This window comes from Pecten maximus, chromosome 1 (assembly GCF_902652985.1).
Source record: "Pecten maximus chromosome 1, xPecMax1.1, whole genome shotgun sequence".
Taxonomy (NCBI): domain Eukaryota; kingdom Metazoa; phylum Mollusca; class Bivalvia; order Pectinida; family Pectinidae; genus Pecten; species Pecten maximus.
Window position 1 is genome coordinate 33,830,357 of NC_047015.1, and position 27,916 is coordinate 33,858,272.

At 34.3% G+C, this 27,916-nt stretch overlaps 1 protein-coding gene across 9 annotated transcripts; it reads left to right on the forward strand.

The window, feature by feature from the left end:
* Nucleotides 1–37: 37 nt before the first annotated feature.
* LOC117331028 (target of Myb protein 1-like) lies at nucleotides 38–27,593 on the forward strand. Of its 9 annotated transcripts, none has more exons than XM_033889627.1 (18): nucleotides 38–107; nucleotides 3,705–3,789; nucleotides 6,418–6,502; nucleotides 7,189–7,335; nucleotides 8,133–8,267; nucleotides 8,796–8,855; nucleotides 9,649–9,678; nucleotides 10,885–11,217; nucleotides 11,770–11,848; nucleotides 12,197–12,387; nucleotides 12,771–12,858; nucleotides 15,128–15,269; nucleotides 15,606–15,681; nucleotides 16,619–16,645; nucleotides 17,695–17,715; nucleotides 18,925–18,990; nucleotides 19,504–19,549; nucleotides 22,424–27,593. In XM_033889627.1, the coding sequence occupies exons 1-18, from the start codon at nucleotides 53–55 to the stop codon at nucleotides 22,570–22,572; spliced, it is 1,815 nt and encodes a 604-aa protein (XP_033745518.1). In that variant the 5' UTR covers nucleotides 38–52; the 3' UTR covers nucleotides 22,573–27,593. The 9 variants fall into 9 exon arrangements, with proteins under 9 accessions (XP_033745518.1, XP_033745514.1, XP_033745533.1 ...); XM_033889623.1 differs by lacking the exon at nucleotides 22,424–27,593 and adding an exon at nucleotides 20,000–20,357; XM_033889642.1 differs by lacking the exon at nucleotides 17,695–17,715.
* Nucleotides 27,594–27,916: the final 323 nt, after the last annotated feature.

Sequence of the window (27,916 nt, forward strand, 5' to 3'; positions counted from 1 at the left end):
TTTCTATAAATAGAAAACCTCGGGACAGTGACGTCATTTCATCTTTGGCAAAATGGCCGCTATCTTCGGAGGAAATCCTCTGGTCACACAAATAGGCCAGAAGATAGGTAAGTTTGATTATATCATCGTAATTTAGAAACATAGACCATCTGCAATATCATTTAACTTTTCGGGTTAGAAATGATAAACTAGTCATCCATTTGCATTCCACCATAAGACCCCTCCCTGGGAGGATCAGTGCGCTGTAAACGAAGCCCTGGAAGTAAACAACGGGCGAATGGTTGGTGCTAGTGAACTTATCGTGTTTCTCGCAACAGCAAAATACACGGATATTATTCTATTGTCAATTCACATATCCGATGTGATTCAAAGTGTATTTAGTAATAATGAATACACACGGTGAATCATCCAAAACGTAATAAAGAACCGGTAATTTAGCCAAACTGACCAAAGTTTTGATTGTTGATATTTTGTATTCTATTCTTCAGGAGCCGTGAAGCTTCGATAACGTATCCTTTCCATTGACGGTAGTGTTGTAAAACGTGAACCTCGAAAATGCTATAAATAGCGGAAGTCGTACAATTTTGCAACAATAATTTATTAAACATTTCTTATGCAATTTAGCGATATATGCCTACCGTCACATCTGAAAACCTTGAGTTTGCACATTCCTATATATTATACTACTCGAGTTGTCTCAGGCATTCGCCTTGATTCTTCTTGGGGAATTCTCACAAGGATGCTGATCCAAATATAGTATCTGTGACCATATATGATGAAGCCACTCTGATAAAAAACATTATCAGAGATATTTATTTATAACCATTTTTAAGCGAACAGTAATATTCGGTTATTGCAACCCAGAACTAGACTGAGAAATATAACCATATTTGGTAGCCACATTTCCTACATCTTAGCATCAATTTATTTTGATTGCCTTATAAGGAACTTGACCTTTACAATTAGAATCAAAGATGGCAATTTTTATGAACTGATTACTCTGTGTGTCTTGTTCGTTTTTCGATTATTGTCAAAGAAATGATGAATTAATACGGTTGGATACTGGTACTCAGTATCAGTACCATACTGATACTTATTTTGAAAAATACTGGTACATATTTGTTTTGAAAAAAATACTGGTACCGTAACCCATATCGGTATTTGCAAGAATAAAAACATTAAAATCTGACATAAAAAACTGACAAAATCTGTTATTTTGTTCTATACATGTTTCAAACACTTCCCCCCAAAAGGTGTAGCAATTTCCCAGCCATTTCTATGTAAACATCGATCCTCGCTTTATTTGTAAGTTTCATATCCAAATGTTTTATGTTTGTTGTATGTGTGTGTTGAAAAGTCAAATCAGAAATGAATATCTATTTAGATTGCTTATATTGTGTTTTCATTTAAAAAATAATATAAAATTAACTTACCAGGTAATATGAAAAATACGAAACTACAATGTAGCAGTGAACATTCAAAATAGAAATAGAACCATATATATGATGGTCGGTAGAAACTGAAGCAAGAGATCCTCAGTTTGTTTGTTTCTTATGTTTTTTCTTCATTATTTACAATTATTACAACATATAGCTTGACATTGTACTGCTTCCCAAATTGTCCCCAATAATTAAGTTCTTTGAAATACACTTGTAATGGTAAATAATGAGGTTTATAATGAAATGTATAGTAGCTGTTCTAGACTCTTTATCAAATTATGAGCAACTGATATTGATCATTAAGTACCAAGTAAACAAGGTCTAGAAGAAAGCAAACATATATAAACTTGATAATTAGTGCAAATAGAGATTTTACTGATTTTACATATCCATATCCATGTAAAAAAAAAAGGCTTGCTACACATTTGGTAATGGGACCGATTTTATACCTTGCCAGAGAACAGTGGTAGACAGGGTATAAATATTTGTTCTATAAGTCATGTACTATGTTAAACCAAAGGGTTCTGACTTCTGATGTTAATAACACCTTTTTAAAATTGCCTTAGGGCATAGATGGATCATCAGACAATTCAGACTAGGAGCCATGGAACAATTTTCGCAATTCAAATTCTGTTGCAACACAAGAACAAGAAATGTACCAGCCTATCAACGCTAATTCAATTCAAACAAGCTTAAGCTTTTATATAAGTAAGGACAGAATACTGTTCCATTTCTTGTTTTTGTCTAAATATGAATAAAGTTGTTGCAACAGAATTGGAACCTAAATATCTTTACTAATTAGATCATAGATGTTGACACTGCAGAACAATTGTACTGAATAACAATTGTAAACCATTCTATAGCAATACATTGGATCAAAGAATAACATACACTGAATTCAGACATAACTGTTTAACATATTGAGTCCACATATGCCTACAATTGTAGGTAATGTCAGGTGCGTAGCTGCCTGTATGCAGGTACGCAGGTGAATCCACTTAATTTTTCATATTTTTTTATTTTTTTTTAAATGTATCAATATGAAGTCAAATGCACCTTGTATACGTAGTAGAACCATATAGTGACACTGACACATCGGGAACAGAAATGAAAATTAAAGTTTACTGGGGGGAAAAGCCGTACCATCGACTTGTTTGAACTCAATTTTAATATTTTCAAAACTTCAAAACTTTTGGACTCGCGCCTATGGCGCTCGTGAATCCACTTCATCAAGGGCCCAGCTACGCCCCTGGGTAATGTATATGTAATACTGAACAGATGGGTGGTTATGAGGCAACAAGCACAGTATAAAATAATGTTTAAAGTTTTATATTGGAGCAGAAGTCATTGAAATTACAGGCTGTACATGTACAGATGCATTAAATTCCTTGTCTTATATGGACCATGTTCAGAAACGTATTGATAATGTCACTAAGTCTATCAGGTTGCTGCTGTGGAGGCATTTCGACTCACTTAGCACAACAAATTGATTTATCCATTATATTCCTGGACTAATTAAGGTACAATACCATACCAGAAATGTTTTCTTTGACATTTTCAGTATTACAGTAGTGCAGAACCAGGTGTTATCCTATTGCTCGAAATACTACTGTTAGTCACTAATTACTAGCCTAAATTCCAAAGTTACTTAAGCGAAAAGACCAAGCTTAGCTTTATATATCTTATTGCTTTACATGGAAATAATCAGAGGATTTACAGTAGATATTCAAGCATACATATTGATTAATTGGCAGTTCCTACATCTTGTAGCCCTGCTAAAAGTTTTAATTGTGTTCAGATATATAGATTATAACAGTTTCTTTGACAGTTGATAAGTATTCTATATGTAATATTATTTTCACCTTATATATAGATAGGATGCCCTGCATTGATAAATATACCAGGCACATCAGAAATTTTGTGAAATAGTATTATTTGCTTGCCCTTATGAAATAGTAATACTATATTATATATTTGCCAGCAGTTATGTATGTATACCAAGGTGCTATACAATGGCAGAAAGCTATAAAGCTTCTAGGGATATACACGTGTATATCAAATTATAAATGATATTAGAAAAAGGTTTTCATTTGTCATATGCATAAGTGGCATTAATTTACTGTCTTGCTAATTAACTCTTCTGATTATGAAGGTAGTCATTACTGTTTTTAGTCTGGGATATTCAAATCGTCCTTCGTCCACAGGTATTTTTTATAAATGATGAACATGATACATTGATTATAAGGTATATGTTTGCTGTTTCAGAGCGAGCTACAGATGGATCCCAGGCATCAGAAAATTGGGGACTCTTTATGGAAGTCTGTGATATGATCAATGAGACTGATGAAGGGTGAGTTATGACTTTAGCACTAGGGGAAGTCTCAGATGACTATACAAATGTCTGTGTCATTTATGTGAAAGGAAGTCTAGGACAACTCTTAATTATCATGGGTAATTGTATACACCTAATCCTTGAAACAAATTACTGTACAGCTATATATATATATATGCTATTACTTTCCATCTTACTCTACAGGGATTTTGGGGTAAGCTGGAATCACATGTTTGTCAGGAGTAATGTTACTTATTAATCTATAATAAGCTTCCTCTCAATCAATTAACTGTTTTTTTATCTCATGGATTTTTTCATGATTTTTGCCGTTTTTGTCCATATAACTCCTTATATGGAAACACAATACATATGTACCTGATGTATTTATCTGCTTTTCCAGTGACAGCTGTCGAAATGCCTGTATTGCAAAATAAAAAAACATTATAATATTTATAAATCCATATCATTTATGTTGGGAATCTATAAATAATTCATTGGATATATATAATTATATGGTTTTGTTGTAAGACATCAATCTTGATTATCTGATGATTATTTTGGAAACTAGTTTTGTATTAAATCAATTAACTTCATAAAATATTTATATGTTTTATTACACAGATACTACATAGATATATCTTATAACAGATTTTTGCAGGATTTCTTATTTAGATAATTGGAAATTCTTTAGTCACAACATTTAGCTATGTAATAGTAAGCTAAAAATATACAATAAAACATTTTGCTGATGTTTCAGAAATCAGTTTTCATCATACAGTACATGTACCATGCATTCTTCTTATTATATATTCTGATACAAAATATACATCTTTCGTAACGACTATGCCTTCGCATGTATGTGTGTACACTTATGGTCTTTTACAGACTGTATTAATAAAGAAGGAGAAAAACAATTATTAATGATCAGTACCAACATGTTAGCTAACATATCTTATTAGTAATGAACCTGTAATACTATTTATTATTTTATGTCTAAAAAAAGGAGTAATGCTAATGCTAGTGTTATGATTCAAATCTCGAGATGAACTTATATATACTATAATTATTATGCCTTAAACAAAAGTTTTCTCTGTTTCCCCAACAGGGTCCTTAATCTATCCGAAACTTTTTATGGCAATTCAAGATTTCATGGAAAAGTTGAATTAAAAGGCATATTCATACCTTTCTTTAACCCCAGTAAAAATGTTTTTTAAATCAGCTACTACCCTAATGTTTTCATTCACAAACATTTTTGGTCTTACATTGTACATTACAACTTATGTACAGAAATGATCTGTCTCAGAATCTTACAAATCTTTTGCATCAGCTGTTTTTCACTTGTCTGGAAGTATATATAGGGATCCTTTAATTTTTGTCCTATTTTGGGAGAAAGTTGACAAATTGGAAGAAAGTATCCAGGAGTAATTGAAGCTGCAAATTCGGGAAATTTGGCTTTATATGAAATATGAATTTCATTCGAGAAACTTCATTACTGTCCCAAAAAGACCCCAGAAAAAAACCCTTAAATATCGTATTACAAACAAGATCAATATAATGTGTCAAACTGCATCTGCTGTGGATAGTCTTATATGATGGAAATGTTGTGTTGCCATGATGTAGAATGTGAGTCATTTATGTAATACACATACACATGCTGTAAATCTAGATAAGGTACCAGTGTGTTTGTGGCTGGTTTAATTTTCCTTATCCACATGGTACAAGTTTACACCAAATAGTTGTTCATAACAGAAATTCTATTGCAATTATATAAAAATTTTCTCGTGTGAGACTGAGTCACAAAGCGAGACAAAGGTGTTACTTTTTCAGGTGTCAACATTTCTGTTAAACTCTAATATCAATCCTCCTAAGTACATACACTATCATAACAGTACCTAGGAGATACTTGTATCTATATATAACCATTTCGGATGAAGAATTTCAATAAAGATTTACTGTTAATTGGACTTTGTTAATTATTTGACCATGTTAAAGTTGTCTGTTAAGCTCCACATTGATCTAAATTTCTCTCCAAGTACATAAGATATTATAACAGCACCTGGGAGATACTTGTATCTCACAATGTTGTCATTGGCATAGTGACTTGTCTATCACTACACCTCTGTACGTATGGGGCACAATAAGTGGTATTGATTTCATTCAAAACTAGAATGGTTTTGCAAATAAAAATAAGAACATTATTTTTAACATCAACCAGTTCCTACCAACCTAGCTTATTAAGGACATTGATAGTGCATTTTAAAATGAAGCCTGGTCTATGTATTAGTTTCCTTATTGTATGTAAATTTGTCAATTACAAAAATAAAGTGTTCAAAGCCTCATGCAAATTAGTTACAAAGCTCCAGTTTTGTAGCTCTACTTGTATTCTTAATTTCTTAAAGTAAACAGACTTCACCGTTTCAGATTGGTATTGGGAAGATTTTTATTACTAGAATAAAGAAGGATCAATTTGTTGTATTGCCATTTCGATGGTTATCAAGAGGTGATCGGTTTGAGAATGAACGGTTTTGTGAAGTTGCACTGATGTTTGAATCCGGACACAATACTGTCCTAGTTGATGAAGATCCTAGTGATTTTGATGGTGTCATATTTTTAATTATGCTTAAAATTCTTAACTTTTGCTTTCAGTCCTAAGGATGCTATCAAAGCCATTAAGAAGAGACTTTCACAAAACGTTGGTAAAAACAATGTCGCCATCATATATACTTTGACGGTAAGACCATGAGAAATATTCATAATCTCTATTGACATTGAGGTAATGTCACATGTGATTATTGTGTTACAGAAAAAAACATTTGCATAACTGTCTCTTTTCAAAGTTGTAACATCCATAACATAACTATCCTGTTATAAATGTCATAACACCCATTACATAACTACACTGTTATCAGTGTCATAATACCTATTACATAACTACACTGTTATCAGTGTCATAACACCCATTACATAACTACACTGTTATCAGTGTCATAACACCCATTACATAACTACACTGTTATCAGTGTCATAATACCTATTACATAACTACACTGTTATCAGTGTCATAATACCCATTACATAACTATCGTTATCAGTGCACCAATTGCATTACTACCCTGTTATCAGTGTCATAACACCCATTACATAGCTACCCTGTTATCAGTGTCATAACACCCATTAAATTACTACCCGGTTATCAGTACACCCATTACATAGCTACCCTGTTATCAGTGTCATAACACCCATTACATATATAGCTACCCTGATATCAGTGTCATAACACTCATTACATAACTACCCTGTTATCAGTGTCATAACACTCATTACATAACTACCCTGTTATCAGTGTCATAACACCCATTACATAACTACCCTTAATTATGTTGACTTTTAATGGTTTTACTGCCATTTTCTCAACAGTGTCTGGAGACATGTGTAAAGAACTGTGGTAAGAGGTTCCACCAGCATGTGGCCAACAAAGATTTTCTTGGAGACATGGTCAAAATCATTGGTCCTAAGTACGACCCTCCACAGGCACTCCAGGAGAAGGTCCTGTGTCTGATACAGGTGAGAGGCTTACACAAAGCTCGCTATCTAAGGAAGCTATCTTTTACTCGTTACATTACAAAGGTTTTCTTTTCGATAGGCTTTTGATTATTGTAAACATTTTCAAGTGAACTCCAATCAGTTTCATTAAAGTTTACATGTTGGATTATAATAACTGATTATTTTTGATGATTTTAATCTTTTTTTTTTAATAGAACTTGTATTTTCAAATTGTTCTATGTCCGTGGTCTGCAGTCTGTCCGTAAACAATCTTTGATATTGCAATTTCTTTAGAAGTACTAGAAGGATTGTTCTGAAACTTCATATGTAGGTTCCCCTCAGACCCTTGTTACGTCCATTCGAGTTTGAAACTGATCACAGAAACTAAATAACCGACAGGCAGCCATCTTGGATTTTCACAGTTAAAGATTGTTATCACTGTGTCTTAAACTTGATGTGAAGGTTCCTCTTGGTCTCTAATTGTGTGTAATCAATTTGCAGTCTATCTAATCAAGGAAAACAAAATGGGTGATAGTTGGCCATATGATTTTGGCAAAGTACTGGGAGGAATTTTCTCAAACTGGACAATTATGTAGGTTCTACTCAGAACCTTGTTATGTCCATATAATTTAGAGACTGATCAGAGAAACAAATAGACTGACAGGCAGTCATATTGGAATTAACTGATGTTAGTTATTTCTTGGAAAGTTGTTCATGGATTTTTCTCAGACTACATCGGAGGTTCCACTTGCTTTTTGGTATTACCTCAACCAATCTGCATATAATTGATACCTATGTGATTTCTTATAACCCTACAGACTTGGGCGGATGCCTTCCGTGGTATCCCTGAGCTGAGAGAGGTGGAGAAGGTATACCACGACCTGAAAAGTAAGGGTATAGAGTTTCCCATGACTGACCTGGATAGCATGGCTCCCATCCATACTCCAGCAAGGGTAAGTCTACCTGGGACCACAAACATGGCTTGGACATAGAGAATTGGTTTTCTTAGTTTCCTTTGGTCTTGTTACCAATGAGGTCAAGGTCATTTAAGGACTCGTTAATCATCTCCCATAACCTCAATGCATACTGTACTGGAACTGAATATGTAGTCCTTCTGATACACTACTGTTCTTGGCAATGTGATGATATGACTAAATGTACTGTAGTACTTTATAGTACTACCTTATTTCTACCGTTGTGCATTTTGCATAGGAATAGTTAGAAAAATGGTATCACAGGAAAGTCAGTACTAGATTGGTATTACTGCAACCAATTGGGATTTTTCGAGTGTTTTTCTGTGCCAAATTTCTCACCATTGTCTGCTGCAGTTTAGTTCCAGCGAGGTAGTGAGTGACAGGCTCTTTGACTGATGAGGGAAGAGGAAGGGGGTATACCTGTGAGCCTTGTAAAAGAGTTCAGTTCTAAGATAAAATAAGCTAAAGATAGTGGCTATGAAATTTGAACCTTATTTATTTAAACAGACACATGGTGATGTAGATCCAGGACTCAACAGGATGAGGCCTGCCAGTAGTACAAGAGCTGTAAGTATTCTGGATTTCTTCTTGTTCAACATGATTTCTTCAGAGTATTGATTTCCTTTCCTTGTTACTTTAGTATACAAATTGAATAGTTGATAAAATGTTCTTTTATCATACTTCATCTTTCTTTATCCATTCCTTTTGTAATATATCAATTCCATGTTGTTTACACCAAAGCAAAATTAATTCACATTCTTTTCATATAACCCATTTATTTATCATAAATTCAGAGAATGTAACCTTGTAATAATCAGTATATCATACCAGGAATGTGATTATACTTTATGAATATAGTCTGTTACATAAGTAAATCATTCATATTGCCAGACCAATAATTTCAGTCACCAGTAATTTTTTTGCAAAACCAAAATCACAATGTTTTATTTTATAGATACAATACAAACTTTCCCTGTACTTTTTTTTGTATATTTTAATTTTCATTGAAATACAGTAGAAAATGTGCAGATAACATATTAGGGAGGGATATTCTTAATATTTCAACAAAAACAGAAAATTGCAAGGTTGTAAATTTTTATGCAGGTACTTTCAATACTTTCAGCTGTTGTAATTAATTTAGTTCCAAAAAAAAAAAAAATCTGAGCATTGTAATTAAGTTTTTTTCTGTCATTCATTTTATGAAAATGTCAATAGCACTACCGTTGTACCTATAGCTAAACCAAAAATACAAAAATGTAAAATACTATTAGTCATGTTTGGTAGATATGAGTGATTTACTGAGGCTTGTGCTGATGTATGTATATTTTTATTTCCTTGACACTCGTTCATTACACTGCAGGCCAAATATATGGTAGCTGATGATCTAGAGGTTGGCTTTGTTTTAATATATGCATGAGTCTATCTAGTTTACTCCAGTATATATCTGTATGTCAATTACTGTCAACTTCCCCATTTTTCCTAGTCTTTCCTTTTGTATGATAATATAAAAAGTACTGTTGTATGAATAAACGTTATGACATTATAAGGATCAAACACTTCATAAATCAAGCTTTTGACTTGGCTGGAATGTACCCTTGAACTGTGATTTGGGAGTTGTGCATGTCATATAATGTCTGTATTAATGTTCTGCCTTCCATGTTGTTAAATTCCAAGAGAGGTGTTGGTGCTGTTAAAAATTTATGGGGTTCCTTCTGTGCCGTGCTTGCTCAAATATGGTTACATTACTATATGCTGAGTGTCCACTCATAGCAGATAAGAAAATGAAGCAGAGTCTTCACAACATGAAACAGTTTTTCACATTAGGTGGGGTGGAATGGTAGGTGGAGGTCATGTTTATGTACCACGTAGTCTAGAATTGGGGCGCTGGATTGATGGTAGAAGTACAGAATTTACTGGAATGTCACAAATCAAGCTCAATGACTTTTCACCAGAACTGTATACTTTCATATAATAGAACAAGTTTGCAATATTTATTTATAAAAAAAAAAGATTATTTGTGTACTTGAAGGAAACTTTCAGATTGCTGTTTGCATCCTGTTGGTGTTGTTTATGTGTCTGTTCCTGTCATCAGTAGACTAATATATTAACACAGACATGCCTGCTTCCAAAATGCTTAAAGTTTGTAATGCTCAGTTCAAATGTACAATATTTAATAAGATTACTAGACAGTTGTATTACATCAGGGATATCTTACTTAGTTAAATGAACATTTCATGATTTTTAGTGTGAAATTACAAATGAAATTGAGGAATTCTTTTGCTAAGGATTTTCCTCAACTCCAATATTGCTTGTATTAAAAAAAATATATTAGTGAACCTGCAGTGTGATTTATGTGTAGGAAGCTGAAGATGTTTCTTGATTGACATCAGGTCACTAATGGTTAGGCACATTTACACTTATGAATGTATCATTGAAGCAAAGTGAATAATGTACATGATTTATATGCTTCATCAGTTTGTTGTTGGTAAAAGATATCTTGTTATATTGAATATACCTAGTTTATTGTTATCAAAGGATGAAGATATGCACATAAATGCAGAGAATTGTTTGAAAGGTAGATGTTTTCTCTCTTCAGCCTCGAATGGCTCCTGGAATGAATCCTGGGATGGTTCCAGGAATGGCTCCAGGAATGGTTCCAGGAATGGCTCCAGGAATGGCTCCAGGAATGGCTCCAGGGATGGCTCCAGGGATGGCTCCAGTGCCTGTCCAGCCGGCAATGCCTCCCCAGATGCCCCCTCAGCCTGTACACACAGCACAGACAGGAGGGCCTATCAATCCCACCATAGACCAGATGACAAAGTTAAAAAGCGAGCTGAATGTGGTGCAGGGTAACATTCGTGTGATGGGCGAGATGCTGAGTGAACTGTCACCAACCAATGTCGACCCCTCTGACCTTGAACTTCTACAGGTCTGTCACAGCTGTATCTCCCAACATATTTTACACCTCTGTGGGCAGGCTCCCATAATCCCAGTGTCTATCTGTATCTGTGTGTTGACATTTTGATTACAAAATTTATCCTGAAAGTTCCCACAGTGGTTTATATAAAGTGATTTGAATGATAATGTAAGTGTTTACGATGTTCTTAATAAGGGTAAGGTAACTGGGCCATTGTGTTATTTTTAGCACACCTAAATTCAATCTAAAGCGCAGCATTATGCAACACTTACTAAAACTCTATAGTAGTTTATGTAAATTACTGACATTTAATATACATCTGAATTTTGGTGATCATTTTTCTTACAATGTATGTAAGGAATGACTAGGCTTTGTCTAGATCCTGTTGTTTAATGGAATGAATGCTTGAGAGGATTTAAATTTGTTATAGGAACAATAACATTTCCTTATAATTTGTACCCAAATAAATATTAGAGAGACGTTTTATGAATTCATGCATTAATATGACAGTAACTAGCTTGTAAATAGTTTACATTAAGCAATTGATTTTCTCTCTCTCTTCAGGAACTGAATCGCACCAATCGACAAATGCAACAAAGACTGGTGGATCTCCTGGATAAAATAGCCAATGAAGAAATAACAAGTATGTATACATTGCTATGACAAAACTCAAACTAGTAAAGTTTTTACTCAATGCATGTTTCTTTTAGAAATTCTAGACAGGTAATGAGAACACACCTTGTTATATTACATATATATAGCCAAATAACAAATTGTCTCTGGCTACTCTAGTCATAAATGCAAGTCTACAAACTGTGAGCATGGAAATTTACGCTAAATATTTGTGTTATTCATTACTACAGGAGTAGATATTTTATTTCTGTGGTCTGATTTGTGAAGTTGGTTTAATAAAATCTTTAAATCAACCATTTGTTGCTTTTGAAGATAAACTTCTTCGGATTAATCAATCAACCATTTGTTGCTTTTAAAGATGAACTTCTTCGGATTAATGATGACATCAATAATGTGTTCCTGCGATATGAAAGATTTGAAAAATATCGGACTGGACAAACTGGTCAGCAAGCCAGTCAGCCTGGTAGCCAGGTGTCGCCTGAGCCTTCCCCTCAGGACTCCACCTCACCCCCATCTTATGACCAGATTGTCACCGGAGGCTCCAACCAGGTACACATTGTCAGATGTACTGACCAAATAATGTCTTCAACTGCTTTTATATACACATATATCTCCTGTAATAGTCCAGGAGGGCCAAAACCTTTACGTCTATTATGGGTGGGAAAATTACAGGATATGTTCTCTAAATTGCAAGAGACATTTAATTAATGGATTTATTATCAGGCTTGGACATTATTATTGCAGTAAGTAATTATATAAGCAGCATTCATAAATATGTTAGTGTCTCACAAACTTTCTCTTGTTAGAATAAGGACCCGTATCTACAATATTATCATAAAACATTTATTATTATCATATATCAATTATTTAGGCTGAGAGAATACTTCACATTCTGTCTGTGATAAATTAAACATATTTCCTGTTTGGTACAGGGAAGTGCGGGACCCCGTGTTGCTAACCTCATCGACCTTGGACCAGAGAGTTCATCAACAGGCCTCAGTTCTCAGTTCTCTGACATGGGTAATATATTTAACAATTTAACAGTTGTTTGATTGTATTGTTGTCAATATAAATGCAATCTGGGTGATAAATAGAATAGCACCTGTCTTTCTTAAATGAATACATCCTTTATTTTTAAAATTTGAAGAATAGTATCTTTAAATCAAATTACCAGTACTCTCTGTGGGTGATCAGAATCCTCGATGAGTTTGATTCATTTGTAGCGCATGATCAAAATGACGTAAAAATCACAATCGCAATTACAATGGTAATATTTTTTGGAAAAACAATTGGTTACCATGGTAATCAATAGAATTGCTATTTTCTACAATTCTTTTACAGACTTAATTCCTATTGTGAACTAGTTAGAATTTAACTACATAGGAATATTAGGAACCATATATAGATATATGTATGCCTTTTACTTTTGGTGGAAATTTTACTTGCCATGGTGATCTGGTCAATATACACAGGTTTTGGTATAAAGGCTCATTTAGTCCTTATATCAGTTTTCTTGTTGGACAGATGGTATAAATAAGGTCATGCAACAAAGGAGAAACAAACAATCTAATATACAGTGGAACTTCGTTAACTCGAACTCGGATAACTCGAATACCCCGCTTAACTCGAAGTACCTCGCCGGTCCCGGCCGAATTCTCTCTTTATCTTAGTAAAATAAACTCGGATAATTCGAATTCGGATAACTCGAAAAACTCGGATAATACGAAGTAAAAATTTGGTCCCAACAATAAAAATCCTACTTGAAATGTTCGAATAACTCGAAGTATAATTTTCGTCGATCGGTGGCAAACGCCGACATTTTTTAAGAGCTAAATTCCGTTTGTAATACTGAACATATCGGCACTACTAACCTACATGCTATTATAAGTGTTTCATAAATTCATAAAAGAAATTGTCGGTTGAATCTTATAACAACAAGTCTTGGTGATAAAAAGTACTGCTTTACTTACATCAGGTAATTTCCCAAGGCGGTCGCCGATATCAGTACACACGATAGTCAACAACTCATCTACCCGTTCGCTCAAGCGGATCTAATCTCTGACACACCGGTAGATCTACCCGGCTGATGTTTTTACAGGTGTAGAAATGACACGGTCACCGGCGCCTATTAAATCTTTAAACTGCTGAAACAATAGCGTTATTACTGCCGAGGTGTTCAGAGTACAACTGTAACGGTCAGTGCTGTCTATTAAATCGGGTAAAACGCCAACTCAGTTACAGTAACATTTTATACGCACATGCGCAGCCCAACTTCCGGTGCTAATACACATGGAAATGGCGTGGTTATCAATAAAAAGTAAGTAGATTATCTAGGCCGATCAAACAGTATTTTATATATGTCCAATAAAAGGTAATGGTTCTGTTACGTTTTGTATGCAATCTGTGTTAAACTTAAACGGTTATTTGTTTTGACATTAATAACTTGTTATTTTGTCGAATTCCGTTTTATCGCAGGTTTTATCGCAAACATGACTTTCACATCAGATCGTTATTGAAGTGACTAAGTGAAAGAAACTTTATCGTGACTGTATATCGGCAAAACTACACCAAATTACAAGTGACATAACGAAACATTACATATATATTTACATGTATTGACCAGTCTTCACACTAAACTGATGAGCGACAGAGCGAAGTTATAATGATTATATAATGTTGACAAATATTGACCAAACTTTTCACCAAAAACGATAACTCGCTTAATTCGAACACTCGGATAACTCGAAGTTTTTTCGTGGTCCCGTCGACTTCGAGTTAACGAAGTTCCACTGTAGTTATATTAACCCTTTTTTCCTCAATTTTTATGAACATGATTTTAAAGGCTTACTCGTTTGATTTTCCTGGATTCCATTTGCACTGTCAGTTGCTGATATAATATCATATACATGAGTAACTATTAAGATTTTTCAGTGCCATTATAGAGACCTCAAACATAAAAAATGACACCCAAGATAAAAGTTAAAAATAGTATAGTTATTTCATGAATAGCCTCATAACTTCCCATATTGATGACTTTCTTTTAGTGGAACATGATCGCGGATTGTCAAGTCACTTTACAGAAATTCAGAAAGCAAGATGGTAGTTGATTTGGACTTGATATTTCCTTGCAAAAATCATTGTAGAGAACTGAAAATAGCTCTGCCTTATCCTGAGTATAGAAGAAAACTAAATTCAGCATTTGAACCAGAATAAAATGGTTAACCGATATTACTTCAATATAAAACCAGTTAGTGATATAGGGGTGTCGTTTAACTTTGTGTTGGTTCAGGACTAGGAGCTGGAAGTGTAAGCAACACCCTTGGCCAACTTAACACAACAGCAACCACCAACAGTACCCATCCTTCCTCCGACGACTTTGACATGTTTGCCCAATCACGTCAGTCATTCGACCAGAATAAAAAAGCAGTGGGGTATGTATGCATTACTTCCTTGTGTGACTAGTTTGATATATGGTCCAGTTGTGACTTGTAAAGATTGTATTTAAGGGGTTTTATTTTTCACTGATTTTGAGGAGAGAATAATACCAGGAAAATCAATTATATTTAAAATCAGATCAGTCATGAAAACAATTCGTCCATTTAATAATTTCTGTTGAAATTTGAATCAAATTTACATTAGAAAGTATGTAATTTTGGTGTTTCATAGTCTGAAATACATAATTCACCCCTGGTAAATATCCTGTCAACATGTCTCCTTTGAGTAGACACAGAAAGCATGCTTACTGATTGTTTTATCATATGTTATAGAACATACTCCAACCAGAGAGATGATCAGTATGGAGGAGGACTTAGCCAAGCTGTCAATGCCAAAGTAGCCCCTGGGGTATGTACTTATCTGCTTGTCGTGGTGTATTATAAATACAACATGTGAAATTTACTATCAAGACTTTATAGAGGAGAAAATATAGTCAGGCTACTTTTATTTTTACAATTAAGTAGAAAATTACATATGTTCATTTGATGTAACTAAAATGATTATACAAATAAATTTTTGATTTAATAATAGAAGTCACCAACAGATCAGAATAGTGATGTAGGGACCAATCAAGATTCAAAAACTTTAATTCTGGATAATTTGAGGGCCAATGTTCCAATGTAATGCTCATCAAAGTCCAGGTGCTTTATATCTGAATTTGTTATAAGAATTAATCTGTAAGGCTGCCATATATTAATAGAAGATAGATTAAGTCCTTCCATTCACCTTACAGATATTATTTAATTACAGATTACTGTTTACTGATAAGCAATAGCTATTAACTTGGTTTACATAATCAGACAGGTGTAGTTTCAGACAAAAAGTCTATTATGTACTCTATATAATAATCATGATTGTGTTCCCAAAATGTTAAGAAATGATAATTGTCAAACCATTCCTGGTTTAAATATAGTCAGTAGATAGTATATGTTATGATCAAATATATTAAATTAGTACATCAAATCAGTTCAAAACGATTATTATTTTTGTGTATTTATCAATTTGAAAACTTCAGTATTTAAAGCTGTTAAATATGGCGATTATAATGTGCCAAGGTAAAAATTTGTCCCCAACAGCAAAGAAGTTGAAGTCATTACTTCGACGAGCGTATGATAAAGAAATCTGAATCAAGGGATAAGATTCGTTAATATCCACACCCTGGGCTTTATTGCTGTACAGTTTAGGGAATTGTGATTTGACATTTAGGCCACTTTAACAACTTTACTTTAAAATATTATTGATGTTGTACAAGCATGTGTTAGTGAAGTTGTGTTAAACATTACAGCTAGATGATGCTGAGGAGGTGTTGAAGGTATCATTTCTTACTTACTGATACATATCTGTAGATCACAAGCGCCTTACTGACATGTTCTGTTATATCATTATCTGTAGATCACACTGATGTTATATATCACTGGTGTATGTTAGGTGTGGAACTAATAATAATATACTGTAAATGTTTGTATTTTTGTCTTATTTTAGTGATTTTGTGATGTTAAATTATGATTGCACGAATCAAAATTTCATTTCATTGTATTACAAATATAGTGGATATTATAATTCATTAATACCAACCTTTAAGATTTTACTTTAATGTGCAAAAAATTGAGTACACAAAATGTGTATGTATACAGTTCTCACTTTTAGCCATTGTCTTCAAAATATTTGTTAAACACTATTTTTTCATAAATTATCTCAGAAATCTTTTGGTATGCATGCCTGATCACCTTTGATTCTACGGTTGTTCTTCAGGCTCCAATACATGTAGATTGTATAAGATAACTCAGAAAAGAAAAAAAAACAAAATAGTTATCAGGCATTGAGATAGGAATTAACATTTATCGTTATTTCTCAGGAAGGGATCAGAAATGAAATATGGTATAATGAAATCTGTAGCTCCCAGTTGTATCTCAAATTTGAAGGGAATAATTATTTGAAAAAACGGTCACAATCAGTTGTAGAATTAGATTTATTAACAAATTAGGATAATTGTAGGTCTACCATGCCTGATTAGACAATATCATTATTCTAACACATCTTGTATAATTATTATTTCTGGACATATTTTTGAAAATAAAGTAAATATATTCTATAACCCTATAATACAGTATAACATTTATGTAATTTAAAAGCGTTTGAGTTGGATTTGGAAAAGATACTTTTCAAAATTCTTTGAAATCCTCAACTTGGTATGAAATATTTTCCTATTACAATGTATGAAGATAAAGAGCATGGGTCCAGATAAAAAAAAATAACCAGTGCATGCACTCAGTCTTTTTAGCTTTAATAACATCTATTAATTTATGTTTTATGTTTATGCTTAGTGTCTATTAATTTCTGTGTGTTTACTTTTGTCCGAAGCCTGTTAATCCATCGTCTAAGGTTGGTTTTATCTTGTCTGCCAAACAACTCCCTCACAATGTCCGTAGATTTTGTCTGTATTTTCAAATAAATGACATTTACATTTTCATAGGTAATGATATAGGTTAAAGATGTTTTGTCTTATGATCCCCAGAAACTAATGAGACTTCCATTGAGTATTATAAATTGTAAACATATTTGTTTTAGTGTTCCAACTTGACACTTGATATTAAAGAAATATTAAGTAGGATCAAATGCAATGAAAAAAGCTTGCCATGTACCGTATACATTTCAATACTCCAATAATTTTGACTCAAAGTAATTGCATTGTCCTAGCTACTCATTGTTAAATTTTCAATAACAATGCACCTATCCATCACAAACACTCCGTACCCGACACACTAACACACAAACACTAAATGCATGCTTCCATACCCCAATGCTTTGTCAGTGTGCTTGTGGACCAATAGAATTCTTGGGACAACTTCTGCAATTAAAACACTTGTCTGGCTAGGATAGATGTGACACACGTGTATGTAGAAAGAGTGGCATTGTTTCAGATTTGTTTAATCGTCTAAACATGAATAACAAAATGTGATATACAAACATATGGCCAAGTTGCTGTTTGTGATGTGGTTATCCATTCCTAGATGCTTTTACTGTGTTAGGGTTGTCATCAAACCTGGGTTTTGATGTCTGCCATATCCTTGTGTATGGTGTTGGTTTTGTATTTATTAGACTAGATACTTAAACCTATTTATATACATTAATTATGTATATGGTAGAATTTATATCTCCGTTAGAACATTTTGTAAAATTTGAGCTAAAATGGCTATACATTTTTGTATATATAAAGTTGTAAATGTATCACCATACATTACCGAGAATGTATGACGACAGAGAATTCGGTGAAGATTAAAAAGGGTTGTATTTAATGTATAATAATGCCTGTAGTGTTTACAAACTTATAAGTTGTGTTACAGAATTAACAATATTCTATAAGCCAGTGCTGATTCTATGAATTTGAGCTAATTACTTAATACTGTAATTAATTCGGTGAAGATTAAAAAGGGTTTATAATACTGTATGTTATCTATAGAAAAGAAACCAGGATCACTTGCTGTGATAATCAATAGACAAACATAAACAACTTTCTTGTGTAGATATATGTACCTAAAAAAAGTATGTAAGGAAATAGAATTTGAATTTCCCATGATGATTGTTTTGTAGTTGCAAGATCGGGAAAATGATTATGATGAAATGGAACAATGGTTGACTGATGAACAGAGGAAAGATGTAAGTTATAGCGATAGTATTGAGACAGGCTGTTCCTTGTAGATAAAACTTATACACACAAACATAAACAGGACTGCATGGAGTTATTCTGTTGCCAAGCTCTTCTGCATTTTTGAATTCCATGGTTTTTAAGCATGTTTTAATCAAGATCATGTGTTTTGATTGTCCATTTTCCATGACTTTACTTTGAGAATTCTTGTTTGATTGATTGTGATGTGTTAGTGCAAAGGTTGTTCTTATAATGAATACAATGTTTCATGGTTTTGCAAAATGTTTTGAATTTAAATGGATATTTTTTTTTTTTTGTAAAAAGTATGAAAATTCAAATTTTTAAAGTTTTAATCTTTCCTTGAAAAATTAAATGGAAAAATAGATCCCTTCACCTATAACAACCTTTGCAGTACAAGTATCTGTAAATTGATGCAGGTTTTAGCATGTTCATTTAGCATGATTACAGACAATACAGATATTCACCTCATAGCATCAGTTTTAATCAAAATTTTATGTTTACAGTTAGAAAACACAAGAAGCAAGCCACAAGAATCCATCACTAGTTCAGGTAATGCTAAGTAATACTGTGGTATTGTAATGGGCCATTGTATGCTGAGGTAGGGCAAGCAAGCTTATACAAAATAAAGTACAGAAAGTTGTTGTCACATTGGAATGAGAAGAAATTACAGGGACAAAATGCCATTCAATGCTACTCTAAAATAATGTTTTGTAGAGGTATATCCAGGAGGTTGACAAAAATTGTAAGAAGTGGACCTTATGAAAGTAATGGTCAGGATGGTTGATATATTCATAGTAATACCAAACTTAGATGATCTCAGTGTACATACGTTCAGTAAAATTTCCACTATACAGTGTCATATGACCAGGACATTACATTTTAGGCTACCACTTTCTACATCATATTGCACTGAAGCCTTCCTTAGATTGAAATCACTGCATGTGTTGTATTTTTTCCAATTATTAACACAATGAAAGTAGTTGTTATGTGATATTTCAGAATTTGATGAGTTTTTGGCAGAGCGTGCGGCAGCCGCTGATACCCTCCCCAGCATATCGGCACAAACTGGTCAACAGCCGCGCTCTGTGAACCGCAATCGCCAGCTAAAACAGAAGGACGAGGACGAGAATCCGTTGTTTGCTCTGTAGTTAAATATCTGTGTGGATGAGAATGTATGTAAATACTTATTGTAAAATCTCCCTGGAATTCCTTTTAAAAATCTAGAATTTTAATACTGTCATGAACTGATATATAAGTATACTTATTATTTTTTGAAACTGGTAAGAATGTTGATATAAGAAAGCCTGTATTGTTGGCAGAAACATTATATCTTACTTAAGATGTGTGGATCAGTGTGCTGAAATCAGGATGACCTATAGTCATCGTGTTTCGTCCGTCGTCGTCCGCCGTGCGCCGTCCGCCGTGCGCCGTCCGTAAACTTTTTCTTTCAAAACGCTACTCCTCCTTAACGCTTGGGTGGATTACTTCCAAATTTGGTTTGAAGCATCATTGGGGGAGGGCAATCATATTTTATATAAATGAGGCTGGTCTGACCCCTGCGACCAGAAGGGCGGGGCGCCAAAAAGGGAACTTAGGTGAATATTGCTATAAAATCCTACTCCTCCTTTACCCTTGGGCGGATTACAACTAAATTTGGTGTGAAACATCATTGGGGGAGGGCGGTCATATTTTATATAAATGAAGTTGGTGTGACCCCTGGGGCCTGAGGGGCGGGGCCCCAAAAGGGGAACTTTGATGAAATTTTGCTATAAAATCCTACTCCTCCTTAACCCTTTGGTGGATTTCAACCAGATATTGTGTGAAACATCATTTGGGGAGGGTGATCATATTTTATATAAATGAGGCTGATGTGACCCCTAGGGCCTGAGGGGCGGGGCCCCAAATGGGGAACTTTGATGAAATTTTGCTTTAAAATCCTACTCCTCCTTAACCCTTTAGTGGATTTCAACCAGATATGTTGTGAAACATCATTTGGGGAGGGCGGTCATATATTTTATATAAATGAGGCTAGTGTGACCCCTGGGGCCAGAGGTGCGGGGCCCCAAAAGGGCAACTTTGATGAAATTTTGCTTTAAAATACTACTCCTCCAAAACCCAAAAGTAGATTATTACAAAATTTGGTGTGGAACATCGTTAGAGGAGGACAATCATATTTTATATAGATGAGGCCCCTCTGACCCCTGGGGCCAGAGGGGCCGGGCCCCAAATAGGGAACTTTGGTGGATATTTGCTATAAAATCCTACTCCTCCTTTACCCTTTGGTGGATTACAACTAAATTTGGTGTGAAACATTATTGGGGGAGGGTGGTCATATTTTATATAAATGAGGCTGGTGTGAGCCCTGGGGCCAGAGTGACGGGCCCAAAAAAGGGAACTTTGATGAAATTTTGCTATAAAATCCTACTCGTCCTTAACCCTTTGGTGGATTTCAACCAGATATTGTGTGAAACATCATTGGGGGAGGGTGGTCATATTTTATATAAATGAGGCTGGTGTGGCCCCTGGGGCCAGAGGGGCGGGCCCCAAAAGGGGAACTTTGATGAAATTTTGCTTTAAAATACTACTCCTCCTAACCCCCATAGTGAATTATTACCAAATTTGGTGTGAAACATCATTGGAGGAGGACAATCATATTTTATATAAATGAGGCTGGTTTGACCCCTAGGGCCAGAGGGGCGGGGCCCCAAAAGGTGAACTTTGGTGAATTTTTGCTATAAATCCTACTTCTCTCTAACCCTTGGGTGGATTAATACGAAATATGGTGTAAAACATCCTTTGGGAAGGGTGGTCATATTTTATATAAACGAGGCTAGTGTGACCCCTGGGGCCTGAGGGGCAGGGCCCCAAAAGGGTGGTGAATATTTGCTGTTAAATCCTAATCCTCCCTAACCTTTTGGTGGATTACAACCTAATTTGATGTGAAACATAAGATGACGGCAATCATATTTTTTAATGAGACAGGTTTGACCCCTGGGGAAAAAAAGATGGGGCAAAAGGAGCGCTTAGGTTAAACATTTCTTAAAAATGCAATTCCTCCTTAATGCCTTAATTGATTACAACCATATTTAGTATGAAACATCATTGGGGAAAGGCAATCCTAATTGATATAAATGAGTCTTTTCTGACCCATTGGGACAGAGGGGCATGCCCCAAAAATGGGAACTTGGCTAAAATTTTGCTTTATGATGCTGCTCTTCCTGGACAAGCTAAATGGATAAAAACCAAATTTGATCCAAAACATAACTGGCTGCGATAAATAATTTATGGTACATTTAATAATGCTGGATTGAGGGGTGTGTCCCTGCTGTAAGTGTAAGTGTTTGTCAGATGACCGTTAAGGCCCATGGGCCTCTTGTTTCCAATTATTAACACAATGAAAGTAGTTGTTATGTGATATTTCAGAATTTGATGAGTTTTTGGCAGAGCGAGCGGCAGCCGCTGATACCCTCCCCAGCATATCGGCACAAACTGGTCAACAGCCGCGCTCTGTGAACCGCAATCGCCAGCTAAAACAGAAGGACGAGGACGAGAATCCGTTGTTTGCTCTGTAGTTAAATATCTGTGTGGATGAGAATGTATGTAAATACTTATTGTAAAATCTCCCTGGAATTCCTTTTAAAAATCTAGAATTTTAATACTGTCATGAACTGATATATAAGTATACTTATTATTTTTTGAAACTGGTAAGAATGTTGATATAAGAAAGCCTGTATTGTTGGCAGAAACATTATATCTTACTTAAGATGTGTGGATCAGTGTGCTGAAATTTTCATAGTCACTGAATCTACTCCACCAATCAAAATGTAAAACATAGAATTATTCAAAATATCAGGAAAAAAGAAAGACTTCTAGAAGGAAACATAGATAGATATACCAAGATTGTCTATAGTTACTATAATTAGGCAAGGATAGGCCTAGGAGGGAGGGGCATGGAGTGTGGGAAGAAAGTAGTAGATGAGAAGTGGAAGGAGAGGGATGAAGGAAGTAGAGTGTGTCTGTGTCCAGTTGTCTGTGTTTTGGTCTGTCTTGTCACCACCGGTGTGTGAGTAGAGAGATTTTGTGTCCTAGCTGGGCATCAAATGCTGCTTATCTAACAAGCATGCAATATCATGTCCTGATAGTAGGACAATCTCTTGGTTGTTTATTTTTTTTTATGTTTATTTTGATTCTATAATAATCACACATAAATGTGTAGGAAGTTTGTTTTTTATTTATCTTGTCATAAATCAAGTGTCATAAATTATTTAAGACTATACATGTATCCCGTAATGAATTTCTATTGCATGATGCAAATAATGAGTTTTGCAATATATTGAAATCATCCACATCTGCTACCTATGTTTAGGGTGAGTGATGGGAGTGTATGGACAGGATGGAGACAGTGTGTGGTCTTTATCAGCTCAGAGTGCCTAGATAAATCTCTTGTTATATGTGATATTATTACCCAGTAGAATAGGTAGTGTTTGAATTAGATCAGTTATAAATCAATTGTACTAGAAAAATAGTCTTGAAAAAAGGATATACTGCAAGTGTGTGCAACCCTGCTCGCAATGGTCCTGCATTCATTGTACTAAAAATGTACTGTAACCATGCTCTCGAGGCCATGGATTCATTTTACTGATTTTCTGCATTCAAGCATTCACTATGGTATATTATGAATAAACTGCAGTCATGCTCTCGAGGTCTTGTAATTGAAATTAAAGTTAAAGTTCTGCATTAAAACATTTAAGCTTTCATTTATTTAATATGTAGTCATGTACTCTGCTTTGTAATCAGTTTGTCTAAGATATTTTTGTTTATGTGTCATTTTGTATGTGGCTACAAAACCTTTTACAGTGTGAAAAGTATTACAGCCAACTACAAAATAGTCTGCATTCATCAACCATCAGATTTGCAGGTACAGCAATCAAATAATGTTGGTGCCATTATTCTATTTAAAGTGTTTATTTTTAAATTAAAAGAAAGTAAACAAAATTCAACTTACATATATATCATATGATATTAGATCCAGAGAAGGTACAATTATATACTCTATTATTTAGCTTACATCAGGTTAGTATATCCTGCCCATTAAAAATTATCTTAGGTTTGAATGCTGACTGCCTACCTTATTTTGGCTAATACTTTTCATCTACATTTGCCAAATTTTGCATGCAATAAATGTACCTCTTGGGCTGGCAAAATGTTGTATACTAAGATTTGGTCTCATAGTGTCCAATCTTACATGTATACAGAGTTTTACTGTTACGTGTACATAAAGTGACATTGTAGCCTACAATTTTCAAGTTTTGTTTGCAAATACCTCTTCATATTGGAGAGTGGTGAGAAGTGAAATTGGTGACTACACTTACTTCACACACAACAATTATGGCCCTTTGATGACCGAGAGTAACCTCTTCTGGTCTCGTATGTCATTGTTAATGAATATTTTGGAGTATTATTGTGTCACAAACTGAAATCATTGTTGTGTTTTATATGGCCTTTAGCTAACCAAACATCATTATGACAAGGACCTAACACATACAATTTCACTTGTTGTTCAATTTATGTGTACAACTTAGGAAGATGGGAAAATCCCATACTAAAATCAGTAGACTATTACAGAGTTTTTGACCATTGTTAATTTTTTATATAGAAGATATTTCAGAGATGAGTGGCTTTGGACTGTTTACAACAACTTTATCTTGATTTGATGTGTTATAAAGTTGTAAGCTGGGTATGGATATTTTTGTACAGTTTGTATTTTCGAAATACAATGTTATTGTTTATCAATAAGGTAAGGATGTTATTATATCAAGCAATTATAATACTGTCGCAAAGTGTATACATCCAAATCTCCTGTTTATCGTAAAAGGTGTTTTCTCTGTTGTTCTCGTTACTCAAAATCATGCTAATTGGAACATATTCAGAATCATTGTTGGGTCATGTCCTTCTATACTTCTGGTTTCCGTTCTGTATATGGGAATACAAAAAATATGTATTTTTTGAATCAACAACATCATTTACGATGTAGCTAACACATTTATTGTCTAAATTTTGTCTATGATATTATTCCCACTCTGTTAACTTGTATGACAACAGTGCCGAAAATGTTCTCATCTTCAAATTTCAGCCAAGCACAACATTAATGGATATGGTATTTCCATATTAAACCAGAATATTTTACAGAAACACATGGTAGTTTATCTGTACACAAGTACTCATACAGATAACAGGGCTGCATACATTTATTTGGTTGGAACAGTCCAGGTGGTATACAAAGTATCTGATCTGAATGGCACTTGACTGATCAGATAGTTAAGTGTTCAAAATGGGCTGTTTTGACATTGTTTTCTATCAAACAAAAAGCATGTTGAGTGTTTTGGCTAAATACACACTTGAAGTATATACATTGTCACAATTTACAATGTATGTTTACTCCAATCTATCCTATTATCACAGCGGCCAGATTCTCATGATACTAAAGTATAATGATTATTGATACTAGCTAGAATTTCAACATGACAAATACGATGTATAACACCTACCTCTACAAAGGGTTACAATATGACTGTTTCAGTAGAACATTTTGATAAGGTACCTTTCCTATTATAGCTGTGAAATCCTTATTGGTATTTTTTTAGTACATTGTACTAGGTCACGACTCCGCCTTTATTAAAGTGCCCTGTACTGTTTAAACCCATATTTGTAACCTTTCCTTGAAACTGTGGAACTTAATACATGTCCAGCAGTGCTGATAAATTATCGAGTTTGGTTTTATGATGTAGAATGATCATCTATACGGAGTTAACGGCATATATTTAAATAGTTGTTAGATTTGTCTTCTTTTTTTTTTACTACAACCTAAGATTAATTTGCCTTATTTTGTCTGAAATCTTTAATATTGAATTACTGATTCAATCAGTTTTACATTGTATTTGGTACATCATCCATGTGTAATCAAATAAGGTTAAAGGTCATGTGGACTACAGTACAAATCTCTGGAAAGCTTGTTGGTATCTACTTCAGCTAGCTAAAGGTCTCTGGCTATTTTTCGGTACTGACAGTACCTGTCCTAACTTTCTCGCCCTGTTATCCTCTTAACATTGTTGGAGTAGTTGATATCTTATTCTCCTGTATGTTTAAATGACTTATAGAATTCAGTGTACATGAGGGTTACATCAACATTTCACCTGAGTATAAGTCTGTGAGTGTAGGTACACAGATAGGTATCTTGTTGTGATATTTGGTCTGTCATCCCCAAAGGTTGGAGATTCATATTTAGTTTCCTGTAGGGGTCACTACAGAACCTGTTCTATTGTTATACATATATGGTTATCTGTTGGTCACATCAATTTGTACGTTAAATTGTTAAATTTATTGGTGTTGTATATATACCCCTGGACCTGTAGGTTCAGTAAAGTAATTACTACAGCATGTTTATTAGGTCCTGTCAACCAAAGAAATTAGTTTGTAGAAAACATACATTGTTACATATGTTTTATCATAAGAATGTTACTTGCATTGGGGCACAAAGGACGTTTGTTTCCAGGGCTTCTTCATTAACACCTCTATCTTCTCCATCATCTCATTAAGGGGTTTCCACTCCTGCTTTATAATATTTAGATAAATTCATACATGGGAAATCTATAATGGAATTATTGTAGATTTTAAGAAATTAAGGAGCTCCATCAGGGTGTGGAGAAACATAATTAAGGAGGCCTAGAAACGTATTGCTGATAAAAGGCCGATGACTGATATAAATGATATATAACTGATGTGATTTACTTACAATTCTGGGGTGTGATAGAACCTGTATTGGAATAAGCATGTCTTACTGTAGTTTGTGATTGGAGTTTGACTGAGGAGTGGGGTGGTTTTCCGGTCTACCTTTTGGGAAGTTGTCCTGAATACAAAATAGATAACTAAGATCGGTAACTTGTTCAGTTTCTGGCCTGTTTTGCAGTGTGTCGTTATACACGGTAAACTTGACTGATGCACATATTGTGGACCCCTGTAGTTTCTAGTAACATTTTGTTAGAACCGTGGTGATTTAAGTGTATAACACTTGGCTAGCACAATATGCTCACAGTATATCGATCATACCTCTGCTAGTTTTATTACGCCACTATCGTGTATAGTATTTTCAAATAATAGTAATTTTTTTTAAATATGAATTGGTATATATGTATAATAATTTTGGGAGAATTGCCCAAATATTTATTCTGTTTAAAAAGTACATTTTCAGATGGATGTTGATGATATGTTGCTTTTGGACAAATTTACCTTTTGGACTTGTTACAGATTTGCTTGATTCTTGGTTGACATTGAGACAGAAGTTTCACAGAAAACCATTGAGGCAGTTGTAATGTTAATCGTAGTAAAGTGCTGTGTATGATGAATCCTCAATGACTGTTTGTATTGCTCCTGTAGTATGTGATTGTCACTGTTCAGAACAAATTACACTGCTGGGCATCAGCCCATAAATCACAATCTAATCACACTGCAGGTTCTTGTGAAAATGTGTATATATGCAGATAATACTGTATATTAATGTAAACCTATCGTCAATAAATATTAACTAAGATTTATATTTTCTGTGTCCATTCTTGTTTTAAGCTTATCTGTGTAAAGGACAGCTAATGCTGTGGTGTGGTGTCTGTCGTTCATTCTAATTCAGACATTGCCTTCTTAACATGGCATCTCGTGGAATAAAAATCCATTACTGTTTAACATTGACCAATACATAACAAAAGATTGTAAGAATTGGAAGAGCAAGGACGACAATAATTTGGATCCCTGGAGAATGCAGAGGTCATAGTTGTAAGTGTATGAACTTACGGGACAATTAGATATACGTGGTAATTAAGTCGTTAGTGAGGATGTCAACCATCTATTTATAGTAATAGTGGTCTA